This window comes from Camellia sinensis, chromosome 3, assembly GCF_055761805.1.
Source record: "Camellia sinensis isolate YWXY chromosome 3, ASM5576180v1, whole genome shotgun sequence".
NCBI classification, from domain to species: Eukaryota; Viridiplantae; Streptophyta; class Magnoliopsida; order Ericales; family Theaceae; genus Camellia; species Camellia sinensis.
Window position 1 is genome coordinate 96,740,841 of NC_138963.1, and position 12,135 is coordinate 96,752,975.

Sequence of the window (12,135 nt, forward strand, 5' to 3'; positions counted from 1 at the left end):
CGGTTTTACCGGGGCACCCTTTTCGACCATTCGACCTAGTGCATATCGAAATCCATAGTGACCATTCCAAATTAGGACAGGTTGCTTACCTGATTTTAGGTTGTTTGAAACCGTTGTGTGCATAGTGAAACCCTAGCTCCTGACAAAATAGGACAGGGAAACCCTATCCCAACATAGGGGTGTTTTGGCTCTCACTTATCTGCTATGTGCTTTAGAGTGTATCTCTACAGGAACGTACATATCAGTTTGCAAGATCGAGTATCAGGCCCGAGGGCACCAGTATCAGTGTTATTGAGAGATCGGTTATCCGCGGGTATCAAGTTCAGTTTTGGGGACAGTGATTCTGGGGAACAGTGATCAGTAGTAGAGTGCAGTTGTTCGGCTACACCCGTGTTTGATTTGTTTGGGCTGAAATGCTGTTTGTCTTTCCTTTCAGTTCAGAGGTTCGAAGAGTTGATACAAAATAGCTAGTGTTCCCCCTTGCTGAGGCAGGACTTATGATGACGCAGAATTCAGAAGAGATTGTGGTTATGACAGCTATGCTAGATCAAGGGATCACCCTACAGGATGAAACCAATGTTGATGTATCACATCCGCCCAGGTCGCCTGTCGTGCACCCGGTCTGGACCCCCCAGTTGTATCAGGCTCGCGAGCCCACCACATTTGAATTAATGGGAATGATTGGTGACCTCCAGAGATCCGTGGCCGATCTGACCTATGGAATGTTGGTTTCACCGCCAGCGGCACCATATGCCGGGAATTTCATACCACAGGAGCCCCCGCTACTGGGACAGATTGTGATAGAGCTCAGCCAGCCAGAGGTGGCTTCCAGCTACAGCCACGACATGTCAGCAATAACCGGGTTTCGCTCTGAAGTAGCAACCCAAACCCTTGACCAGGCTGAGGCCAGAGGCAAGAACAAAATGAAGGCAGATGCCGATCCTATTGAACAACTGCTGCGGGCAGTCAAGGCTTTGAAAGCCGGGGGGATGAACAAGCAACAGATATCCGCAGTTGTGGCAAAAACTGTGGAGGATGCTTTCCCCCCTCCACCTGAGGGTAGTTCAAGCCAGTCAGAAAATCGGGATAGGCCCCGTCATGCTAGAATAGTTCCTCCTATTCCCAACCCTGCACCTGGGAAAGATCAGAAAGCCAAGGCAGTGCCCGCCGACCCTTTTGCTAGTGCGTCTAGTAAGAATATTCAGATTTCAAAGTACCAGCCTCGAGGGCGCAGGATCTTTCATGCCCTCTACATGCCTTTGTCTAAGGCACTTCAAATTCTAGCCGGGAGGGGACACCTTAAACCCTTGGAGCCTCGGTCTCTCCCGAAGAATCTCCCTGCTACGCGTGATGCTGTTCAATACTGCGCGTACCACCAGCAGACAGGCCATGCTACCGACAATTGTTTCTGCCTCCGTCATGAGGTGCAAGATTTGATTGACAACGAGGTTATCCTCCCGCCCACCTCAGCCAAGTCCGTTACCACCCAGTTATTGGATTTTGAGGACACAGATACTGCAAGTATGTAATCAAAAAGTGAACCACCTGCGGGCGGCATTCGGTATATTTTGGATATGGCGTCTGGCACGTATTTTTGAGCATCTGTGAACGCTAGCTTTGTAAATTCTGGCTTGGGTATCGAGTCAGTCTTTTGTTTTGAGTCTATCTCTTTGTCTTGAGTCAGTCTTTTTGCTTAAGGGTCTGTCTTGTTGTAGCGAGTCAGTCCCCTTTGTATAGAATACTAGGTGATTCCGGGGTCGTTGCCTCGAACACCATTTTGTCTTGTAATTACCCGTTTTTGTTTTTGAGTCTGTTTCTGCCGAGGGGCCAGTTATACCAACAAATCTGAATGAAACAGCGGTGGCTATCTCATTTTCATGCTTGCTTTCAGTGTAAGTCAGTTGTGCCAGAGGATTTGAATGGGCTGACAGTACATCTTGCCTGCTCTCCTGCGCGCCAAACTCATTGCATTAGCCTAAGTTTTTCAAAAACCCCTTTTGAACACTGCGGTGATAAAAATGCAGAGGAAGGAATTCCTCGGGTCTTGCAAAAATTTGATCAATTGAGAGAAAGAGAGGCACGCTAAGCCCTTAATGAATGAAATCATGCTTGTCAGCGTGAGTACTGGGAAGGACCCTGGCTTGATCCAGACCGGTTCCACACTATCTTTGGCGCGAGCGATCTGTCGCTTTCTTAAAAACTTTTAAAAACAAATGTTTTGCGCGGCCCTGTGAAGACCTGTGTGGAATCGCTCTCAGCCTCAAGATTCAACCTGTTTGTTTTGAACCTCGAACTCATTCGGAACATTCAACGGTCAACTGTCGGAGGAGGCCCGTGTGGCCAGTCTTGAAGCAGCCCTCGAGCAAGAGGCACCAAAGCCGAATCAAAAAGATTAGATCTCACCAGAAGAAGCTCGTGAAGCAACCACGAAGGATTCTTCTACAAATCATTGCAACAGCCATTCTCCTAGACACAGAGAGGCTTCAACTTCAAAAACCATTTGGCATGGACTTGTTACGCTTTTACCTTTTGAGAGGCTCGCTGGGCCGAAAACCCGGAAGGGCGACCCAGGCAAAAGTTAGAGCAAGAGAAAAATACAGAGAAGAAAGAAATGTACAAAAAAGAAGAGAAAAAAGAAATGAAAAAATTAAAAGGAAAATGAAAAGAAGCTCGCAAGGTCGAAAACCCGCATCGGGCACCTTGGCAAAAGTTAGAGCCTGAAAAGTGAAGGTTAAAATACCCGAGTGTACCTTAACCGGAACTACGTAAGGCTTGATTCCCATGTTTGGGATACGTAGGAAACTTCATCCTGAAGTCCAGCCCCCAACGCTTTCATAGCGTCTCGGTCCATACAATGGTTTCAACTTCATCCCAAAGTCCAGTCGCCAACACCTTCAAAGTGACTGTGTCCATATATTGATTTTGACCGTCTTCGTCATCTTCGTGTCCAAGAGTTCGACCACCACCAATGAAGACTGTTTACAGTATGCTGCGGCATCATCCAGACAAGGGGCAACTTTCCGTTGCCATGAATCGCCATTCAAACGAGGGGCAACTTTCTGTTGCCATCCACCCCTTTCAAGCCAGGGGCAATTTTCCATTGCCTCCGATCCGAGGTTGCGCATCTCAAAGAGTAAGTTCCATGCTCGTTGAGCATTGACTGTTTGCAATATAGTTTTGGAGAATTTTTACTGAGGTTGACTATTTTCTCGAAAATTATTCCATTTTCCAAAACTGGACCATTTTCTTGGACCCAAAAAGGAAAATTTTCAGTGCTTACAGCCTGACTTGCATGGTTTTCAAATCAAAAATCGAACAAGTACGTTAATCCAACTCTCATCTTGATCAAAACTGTTTTAGTAGAAAACGAAAACGAAAAAATGGTCATAATGATGAACTAGGGGCACAGTTGAGTTGGGCTTCCTGTCTTTCCCCCGTTGTCAACATACTTGCCAGGAGGGCACTCTTCCCACCAGAAGAAATAGCTGTGAGCTAACAGCATCAGGCATGAACCCGTAACTTCCTATTCATTCATTAATCACCTTGGGGAGGGACGAAAAATGAGAGAATAAAGAATAGAGAGGTGTAAGTTGAGAGAAAAAGTAAGAAAAAGGGTTTTGAGAGAAAAACTGAGCCTGAGGGCCGAGTGATGTGAGAATCACAAATGAGAAAAGGGTGGGAAACAATACCCAGAGGAACTGGCTCCTCAAGATCTGAGGTCTTTTGTTTGTAAACACGTCTGTGTGTCGTGTCCTCTGCCGTGTTTTCCTCAACTTTTGTTTTGAGTCTTTTCCGAGCGTGTCTCGTTGTGTTTAGATCGTGTACCCTTTTGTTTGAGTCCTCCCCACTGTGTTCAGTTGTAGGATCGATACCCCGGTTTGAAAAATCCTTATTTAATTTCAAAAACCGTTTATACTCAGAATGCTGTGCCATTCTATATATTTGATTGTGTTTCAACTCCAGCTGGTTTCACCTCCGTAGTCCGTCTTGTCAGATTGGGCTGTTTGTTCAGGATTTGCTGTGTGCAAAATGAACCAAATGCTGTGTTACGGGCTGTATGCAGATTAATCCCCAGTAGAGTAAGGGTTGTGTGTCCAGAATCAGGCAGTGGGTTGCTTGGGTTATCTTGCTGTTGGCTGCTTAGTTATCTGATTATTATAGTGCAAGTGTTCAATTTTCAGACAACCAATCAATTTCATTTACATTGAGGCGTAATATGGGGTGATGCAATGCAAAGTATGAAATGTAAAGATATACGGATGTAAACACTTTTTCAGATAAAAAGCCTGTTTCATTTCATCATCTTTTCAAGTACACAAGTTTTGGAAACAAAAATCTGCCTGCATCAGTACAAAGTATCCTAACTACCAACAAAAGGGAAAAGTACAAGAAAGAAGAAAAACAACAAAAATCTGTATCCATGTCAAGCGGCTCCGAGGGCTATCGGTCTGTCCTAGTCCTCTTCCTGGACGAAGGTCCAGGAGCATCATCAGCATCGTCATCAGAGCTCGAGCCAGTGCCGCCTCCGGTCTCCTCCTCCGATGACTCCGCCTCCGACTCTGCCTCCACCTCCGCCTCCGACTCCTCGTCATCATCACCAGGGACTAGAGCCCGCAAACTACTCCCGACATGAGTGCACCCCGCCTTGGTGCGGGGGAATGCTCTGCCCTCCTCATCTCTCCCTCGGGCGGGGACGGAAGGTCCAGCTGGAGCACCTCCTACAACGGGAATCTGGAAGGGAGGCTGAAAAAGTACATAAAAGGCAAATGCATCAGTATACTGTAGACAGTTTATCAGTGCAGAATGCAGTGTATAAGTACAATGTGTGAATACTGTGGACAGTTTATCAGTGCAGAATGCAGTGTATGAGTACAATGTGTGAATACTGTGGACGGTTTGTTAGTGCAGAATGCAGTGTATGAGTACAGTGTATGAATGTTGTGGGCAGTTTATCAGAAGTGGCGTAGTGCATTAGATTATGTGAAGCAGTGTATGAATGGTTTGAGACAGTGGTCAGAAGAACATACCGGAATGCTGTAGAGGGCCAGGAGGTCGAAGGTCCACTGTAGCATCCCCATCATGGAGGCATTCAACTCCACGGACTGTCGGGTGTACTCGGAGGACGCCTACAAAAGTACAAGATATATCAATATTCCGCGGAATATCAAATAAACTGAAATGAAATGCCAATGCAAGATGCAAGATGCAAAATGAAGTAATACATACCGGAGGCAAGTCGGGGATGCCGGCTAACTCATGACCAGCCGGGGGAGGAGCAAAGGGGATCTGGTAGGTCGCCCCATCCTGCCCTCTGTATGTCAGTAAAGTGGACAGAGCAGGCCAACCGGTCCCCCGTCCTCCCTGAACTCCGCCCCTGCCACGAACTCGAGCCCTCCTCGAAGCTCCTGCTCCAGCTCCCGCTCCTGCCCTAGCTGCTGGCGCCACGGGCCTGGCTCCCTTAGCTCGACGGCCGCCACTCAGAGACCACATAATGTACGTCTGCACGTACTCTCTATAGTCGCCAATGCCTGTGAAGCGGGTCGCCTCCCAGCCGATAGTATAATCGACCATCTACTCGGTAGTTAGTCTCTTGGTCTCCCTCATGTCCTCAGGAGGGTAAACCAGGACTATCTGCTCTGGTAACCCTAGGGTCTGACGTAGGAAACGCTCGCCCAGGTACCAAGCTCGACAGACCGGGCCCTCCAGTAAGATCCGGAAACGCCAGGTCTCCTCAGCACCGGCAAATCGGTCCCGAATCATCGCCGACAACGGAGCCCTAGGCTACCAAGTGATCTGAAAGTGACATACAGTTTGTTATCCATCGTTATTGAAATATGCAGTGAAAAGCAAAGCTTAGATAAATTCTGAAATAAAACATACCTCGGCAGGGGTGATAGTGTCGAAGTAGCGGCGAAAGAAGCTAAATGTCTCTCGTGGCCTCCGCACGCATCTCACGTCGAAGTGTCGCGAGAACGGGACGACGAGGGGGGTCTCCGTGTCTGGCATAGGTGCAAGCCTGGGAAAGTAGGCATAGACCCACAACTGCAGAGAAAACATCAATATGATTATCAGATAAGAGCGGAATGCAAGATAAAACAGGAATAACAGGGCCACATATTGTGCAGTGTGTTACGCAGACAGTGTATTGTGTACAGTGTACAGTGTGAGCAGTGTACAGTCAGTGTAAAGCAGAGTGTATGTGTGTGCCGTGTGTGCAGTATACAGTTAGTGAAAAGCAGACTACAGTGTGTACAATACAGGATACAGTACAGAGTACAGAAGATAGAAAAGCAGAAATGAAAAGCGGAAAAGAAACATACCTCCCAAGCACACCAGTAGCCCCCGAGTAACTGTCCGCTGCCACGGGAGGCCGAGCGCATATACCCGTAGAGTGTGGCCAGAGCGGCGCCACCCCAATCATAGTGCAAGATCTGCCTGACATCCACCAGTGCACTAAGAAGGCAAAGGGGCACGGTGTTTGCCCGGTCGGCGAAAATGGTCGTCCCCAACAGGAACATGAGAAAGTCGCGTGCATATCTCTCCACGGCCTCCGGAGTCATCAGAGCCTCCTCCACCAACGCGGGCTGGACCCTGAACTGCACCTCGAACCAAGAGTAACGAACAAAGCCTGGACGGGCGAGAGGTGGCACCTCGCCAAGCAGATGGATCTGAGCGGCAGTCCACTCATCCATATCAGTGTCAAAGGGGATCGGATCACCCCCTACCCCGATGCCTGTGAGCATCGAGAAATCATAGGGAGTCATCGTCATGTCTCCCGTCGCAGATAGATGGAACGAGTCGGTGGTGTCCCACCACCTCTCCGCTAGAGCAGCAAGGAGAGGCCTGCTCGCGGTGAGCCTGAATAATCCCCTGCAGAAAGCGCCGAAGCCCGCCTGGTCCACAATGTGGCGAATCGCGCCGGGAAGCTCAACATACTAGTCCCGAGCGGCAATGTTCCCATACCCACGGACGGTATGGGAATCTCCCTATTTTCAAACAAATAATTGCGAGGCAATACTGAATGTACTAGTTTTGAAGGGCATTCAGAATTCAGTACAAATATAGCATGTGTGCAAGTTTTTCAGATTCAAACAGATCCCGGGTGCTGGTGTGCTTATAGTGAACTACAACGTGTGATGTGTCAGCGTGTTTGCGTGGTTCGGTACAAATATAGCACGTCTGCAAGTTTTTCAGATTCAAACAGATATCGGGTATCGGTGTGATTGTAATAAACTACAGTGTGTGCACATGTCAGCCTCAAACAGATATCAGTTGCCAGTATGGTTGCGATCAACTACAGTGCACAGTGTGTCAGTGTATCTGAGTCAAACAGTTAAAGAATGTAATCAGCTATGGCAGTTTTTATATTCTACATTGCGAAAAATAAAATAGAGAGATGAATGTTACCTCGGAAGCGCCAAAGGATAAGTGAGATGTAGGCTCACGCAGGAGGAGCTCTGGTGGCATCGCTCTGTCGAAACTCTGAAACTGGCGAAGTCCGTCAGGAGGTAGCACATGAATCGCCGGCCGGTAGGTTGCCGGGTCGAACGGGCGGACACTCAACAGGAGGAGCTCAACCCCGGGATCCATCTCGTGATCCGAGGGAGTCCTGCCCTGTGGAATATCGTCGGCCATGTCAAAAATGGTGAGAAAATAGCTAGAAAAGGAAAAACAAGGCGAAAATGTGGAAAGTCAACCGGAAAGTCAACCCGAGAGGGTGAAAAGTGGCCCGAGAAGCCGGGAAGTGGAAAAGGCACGCAAGTCGAGAGAAACTCGAGGGGAATAAACCCCAAAAGGTGGAAATGGCAAAGGAAGCACCGAAATAAAGAAATATTCGGATGAAAATGTTCGAAACGCGAAGATATACGCGAATCGAACGACGAAACGGGCGTGAAACGCAAAGAAACAGAGAAAGGAAGAGAGAAAAATGCTCTAGAGAGAGAGGGAATGGATTTTCGGCTAAGGAGGATGTGTAAAATAGGGTTTGGAACCCTATTTTAAAAGACCCGAGGCGAAAAGTCGAATCTGCCCCGATTTAGGCACTTTTGGTCGGTCGGCTACATTTTTGGCCGGGCGGCCAAATATTTGGCCGGTGGAATGTATTGATGGCCGATGGACAGCCGGTGGCCTCCTCTTCCGGCCGGTGAGCCTCCTGCATCCTTGTTTGGGTCAGATCTGTAGTTTTGGCTCTTCACAGCTCAAAGAAGTACAAGAAGATGCATCTCCGACACTCAACCGGCCTCCGTTTTGACCTCGGGTCGTGTCTTCTGTGCGTGGCACTCGAATTCATGCAAGGTGTATCCTTTTTGTATCCTTTTGGCTTTTACAAAACTCAAAAGTTGCCCCATGCGTATCGCATATCAATCGCACTATCTTGTGCGCTCGCGTTGTCTAAAATGCATCGCACGGTTTTGCGCATCTCATTGCATTTTGCATGTTTGCATTCAATTTCATTGCTTGCGTAGACCGCATGTTTGTTCAATTTCATTACTTGCGTAGACCGCATGTTTTGCTTGCGTAGACCGCATGTTTGTTCAATTTCATTACTTGCGTAGACCGCATGTTTTGCTTGCGTAGACCACATGTTTGTTCAAATTCATTACCTGCGTAGACCGCATGTTTTGATTGCGTAGACCGCATGTTTGTTCAATTTCATTACTTGCGTAGACCGCATGTTTTGATTGCGTAGACCGCATGTTTATAATCAATTCCATTACTTGCGTAGACCGCATGCTTTCCTTACGTAGACCGCATGTCATTGCTTGCGTAGACCGCATGCTTTCCTTGCGTAGACCGCATGTCATTGCTCGCGTAGACCACATGTTCTGCTTGCGTAGACCGCATGTTTGTTCAAATTCATTACTTGCGTAGACCGCATGTTTTGCTTGCATAGACCGCATGTTTGTTCAAATTCATTACTTGCGTGGACCACATGTTTTGCTTGCGTAGACCGCATGTTTGTTCAAATTCATTACTTGCGTAGACCGCATGTTTTGCTTGCGTAGACCGCATGATTGTCCAAATTCATTACTTGCGTAGACCGCATGTTTGTTCAAATTCATTACTTGCGTAAACCGCATGTTTTGCTTGCGTAGACCGCATGTTTGTTCAATTTCATTACTTACGTAGACCGCATGTTTTGCTTACGTAGACCGCATGTTTGTTCAAATTCATTACTTGCGTAGACCGCATCTTTTACTTGCGTAGACTGCATGTTTGTAATCAATTCATTACTTGCGTAGACCGCATGTTTTGCTTGCGTAGACCGCAATGCTTTCCTCGCGTAGACCGCATTCTTATGCTCAATTTCATTACTTGCGTAGACCGCATGCTCATGATCAATTTCGTTGCCTGCGTAGACCGCGTGCTCCACTTACATGTCTGTGCCTTCACAGCATTGTTATGCTTCACACTTGCTTTGCGTTGTCACGTATTTTCAAGTACATTAATACGCATATTGTTAATAACATCGTACCTGTTAAGTTGTTTTCTTTGCAGGCACGATATTGTATGTACAGTTCATTTAAGGTTGGTGCAACCAGACGAACCGGACGGGTATGGTATACTCCGAGTGAGCCATATCGAGAATTTCCCCAACAGACGGTCTAGGAGACCCTAAATCCTCTGAAGGTGCAAGTCCTTTGGTGTTTGTCGTGCCCGAACGACTTTTGATAAGTTGCATTATACATTTATTTTAAGCCGCACGTTGTTGCGCATTTCAAGTTCACTTGCATTGTTATGCATTTCTTGTGCAAAATATTATGGTCTAGGAGACCTTAAATCCTTGGACGGTGCAAGACCTTTGACGCATTGATGTGCACAGTTCGTTTGCATTGTCATGTACCTTAAAAGCCGCGCGTTGTCGTGCACTTCGAAATCATGCATCATCATACATTTGCATTTCAAAAATAAAAACAAAACAAAAAATAGTTGCATTGTCATGCATCATTGTAAATAGTTGCATTGTTATGCATCATTGTAATATAGTGTATATTGCATTATAGTTTGCACGCATTCATCGCGTCACCTTCATCTATGGCTCGCGCCTTTCCATGTTGAGCTTGGTCTGGTATGTGCCCATACTTTTCACGTCGAAACATAGTTCAGTGGACCGTTCTATGTTAGACGAGGCTTGTACGTGTACATGCCTTTCCTAGGCAAGATTTGGTTTGGCCCACAGGCCATACCCATTATATTGCATTTCCATTTCATTGTAATATAGTGTATATTGCATTGTAGCTTGCATGCATTCACTGCATTACTTCCATCTATGGCTCGCGCCTTTCTATGATTGAGCTTGGTCTGGTATGTGCCCATACTTTTCATGTCGAAACATAGTTTAGTGGACCGTTCTATGTTCGACGAGGCTTGTATGTGTACATGCCTTTCCTAGGCAAGATTTGGTTTGGCCCGCAGGCCATATCTATTGTATTCCATTTCCATTCCATTGCATATTTGTAGATATTGCATTGTAATTTGCATGCATTCATTACATCACCTTCCATTTATGGCTTGCGCCTTTCCATGTTAAGCTTGGTCTGGTATGTGCCCATACTTCTCGTGTCGAAGCATAGTTCAGTAGATCGTTCTATGTTAGACGTGGCTTGTATGCGTACATGCCTTGCCTAAGCAAGATTTGGTTTGGCCCGCGTGCCATATCCATTGCCATTTCCCCAGCATTTTCATTATATATTACATTGTAGTGTAATTGTTGCATCCAGCATTAGGATCGTAGTCCTTTCCCCAGCGGGTCATTTCCCCACCTTTGTCATTTCCCCCAATACTTGTTCTTGTGTCCGTCTACATTACTCATAGTTCAGTTGACCGTTCTATGGTAGACAGACTTGTTACCTTCATCAATCTATTTGACATAGGTGTGGTTTCGAACCGCTCATGATTGGATCATGATTCAAATGCTTTGCATATAGTTCGCATTGTTTCAATTACATTGTATCTCCATTTGCATTATTTATACATTGTTTTGTATACATTGCATATCATTTTGCATCCATTTTTGCATTGTCATGCATGTTGCTAATAACATCGTACCTGTTGAGTTGTTTTCTTTGCAGGCACGATATTGTATGTACAGTTCATTAGAGGGTGGTGCAACCAGACGAGCCGCACAGGTATCGTATCCTCCGAGTGAGACGTATCGAGAATTACATAATTCTCTTACATCCTTTCTGCATTATAGTGTAGTTTGGTGTATGCTAGCTTAAAATTGTCGCATGTATGCTTCATTACAGTTTTCTTTGCAAGATCATAAGTTATGTCCGGCTCTGTGCATTGTCTTGCATCTTGCCCCCGCCTTCGGGCGCATATCTTGTTTGTCTTGCATGTTTGTCTGAGTCTTCGGCCTTGTCAAAAATGGGTCGTCTCTGGGCTTTGACATTCACTCCCGTCATTGTTATGACTTTCGAGTTCTGTCAAAGAGGGGCAACTGTAGACACCCCATTTTTGACCGTCCTCAAGACTTGGACGTCACCGTTTGAACGCCCGGTGATCATCCATGTTTGTGTTCGTTTGGAGTTCCCGGAGGTCTCGGCTACGCGCCTTGCCTCAAGATCTCCGAATTCGACTATTTAGTGTCTGGTTTTGCACCAAACACTTGTGTTTTGCCTTGGAAGGGCAGGGAATGCCTTGTGAGGCATCCCCACACATCACCGGCCATGCCAAAGGCCACCGGCTGGTGTTTTGTTGCCATCGGCAATGTATATTGCCGATAGGCACTCTTTGTTGCCGGTCGGCAGTCCATTTTGTCAAAATGGCAATTTTGAGCAGCCAACTACTGTTCATCTGCTTTTGCAGATATTTTAATACAGCTGTCTTGCATTTGGCTCCCCTCCATACACGTGTATGGGGGGATCTCTCTCTTTAGAAGCTTGTCTTGTAAGCTTTACAAGACAAAAAGCTCTATAAGAGGAGCCCTTTTCTCTTGGCTTGAGGGTTAGACAAAAAAGGGTTAGACAAGTTGTGTGAGAGCTCTGGTTTTAGGTTTAGGGTTTCATACATATCCTATCTCTATATCTCTCTCTTGTGTGTGTATAAGTGTGTTTGTGTCTTACTATTGCACACAAACGCATAGTGTTACACCTTTTCTTGGTTCTTGAAGGGCCAGAGGTTTGTTCTTGA

General features: G+C 46.5%; 1 protein-coding gene across 1 annotated transcript; it reads right to left on the reverse strand.

Annotated features, from left to right (window-relative positions):
• Positions 1–4,268: 4,268 nt before the first annotated feature.
• LOC145822689 (uncharacterized) lies at positions 4,269–5,689 on the reverse strand. The gene is made up of 3 exons (XM_082920430.1): positions 5,227–5,689; positions 5,028–5,126; positions 4,269–4,743 (listed from the first exon to the last, which is right to left on the reverse strand). Exons 1-3 carry the CDS (start codon positions 5,569–5,571, stop codon positions 4,441–4,443), a joined length of 747 nt encoding a protein of 248 aa, XP_082776556.1. The 5' UTR covers positions 5,572–5,689; the 3' UTR covers positions 4,269–4,440.
• Between the last annotated feature and the right edge of the window lie 6,446 nt (positions 5,690–12,135).

Bases quoted from the DNA above. Each gene is read 5' to 3' on its own strand.
- LOC145822689 (XM_082920430.1), bottom strand. From the start codon at position 5,571: ATGGTCGATTATACTATCGGCTGGGAGGCGACCCGCTTCACAGGCATT. The intron at 5,127-5,226 runs GTATGTATTACT...GTACTTTTGTAG, and splicing joins GCATCCCCGACTTGCCTCCG to GCGTCCTCCGAGTACACCCG. The intron at 4,744-5,027 runs GTATGTTCTTCT...GTACTTTTTCAG, and splicing joins TGGCCCTCTACAGCATTCCG to CCTCCCTTCCAGATTCCCGT.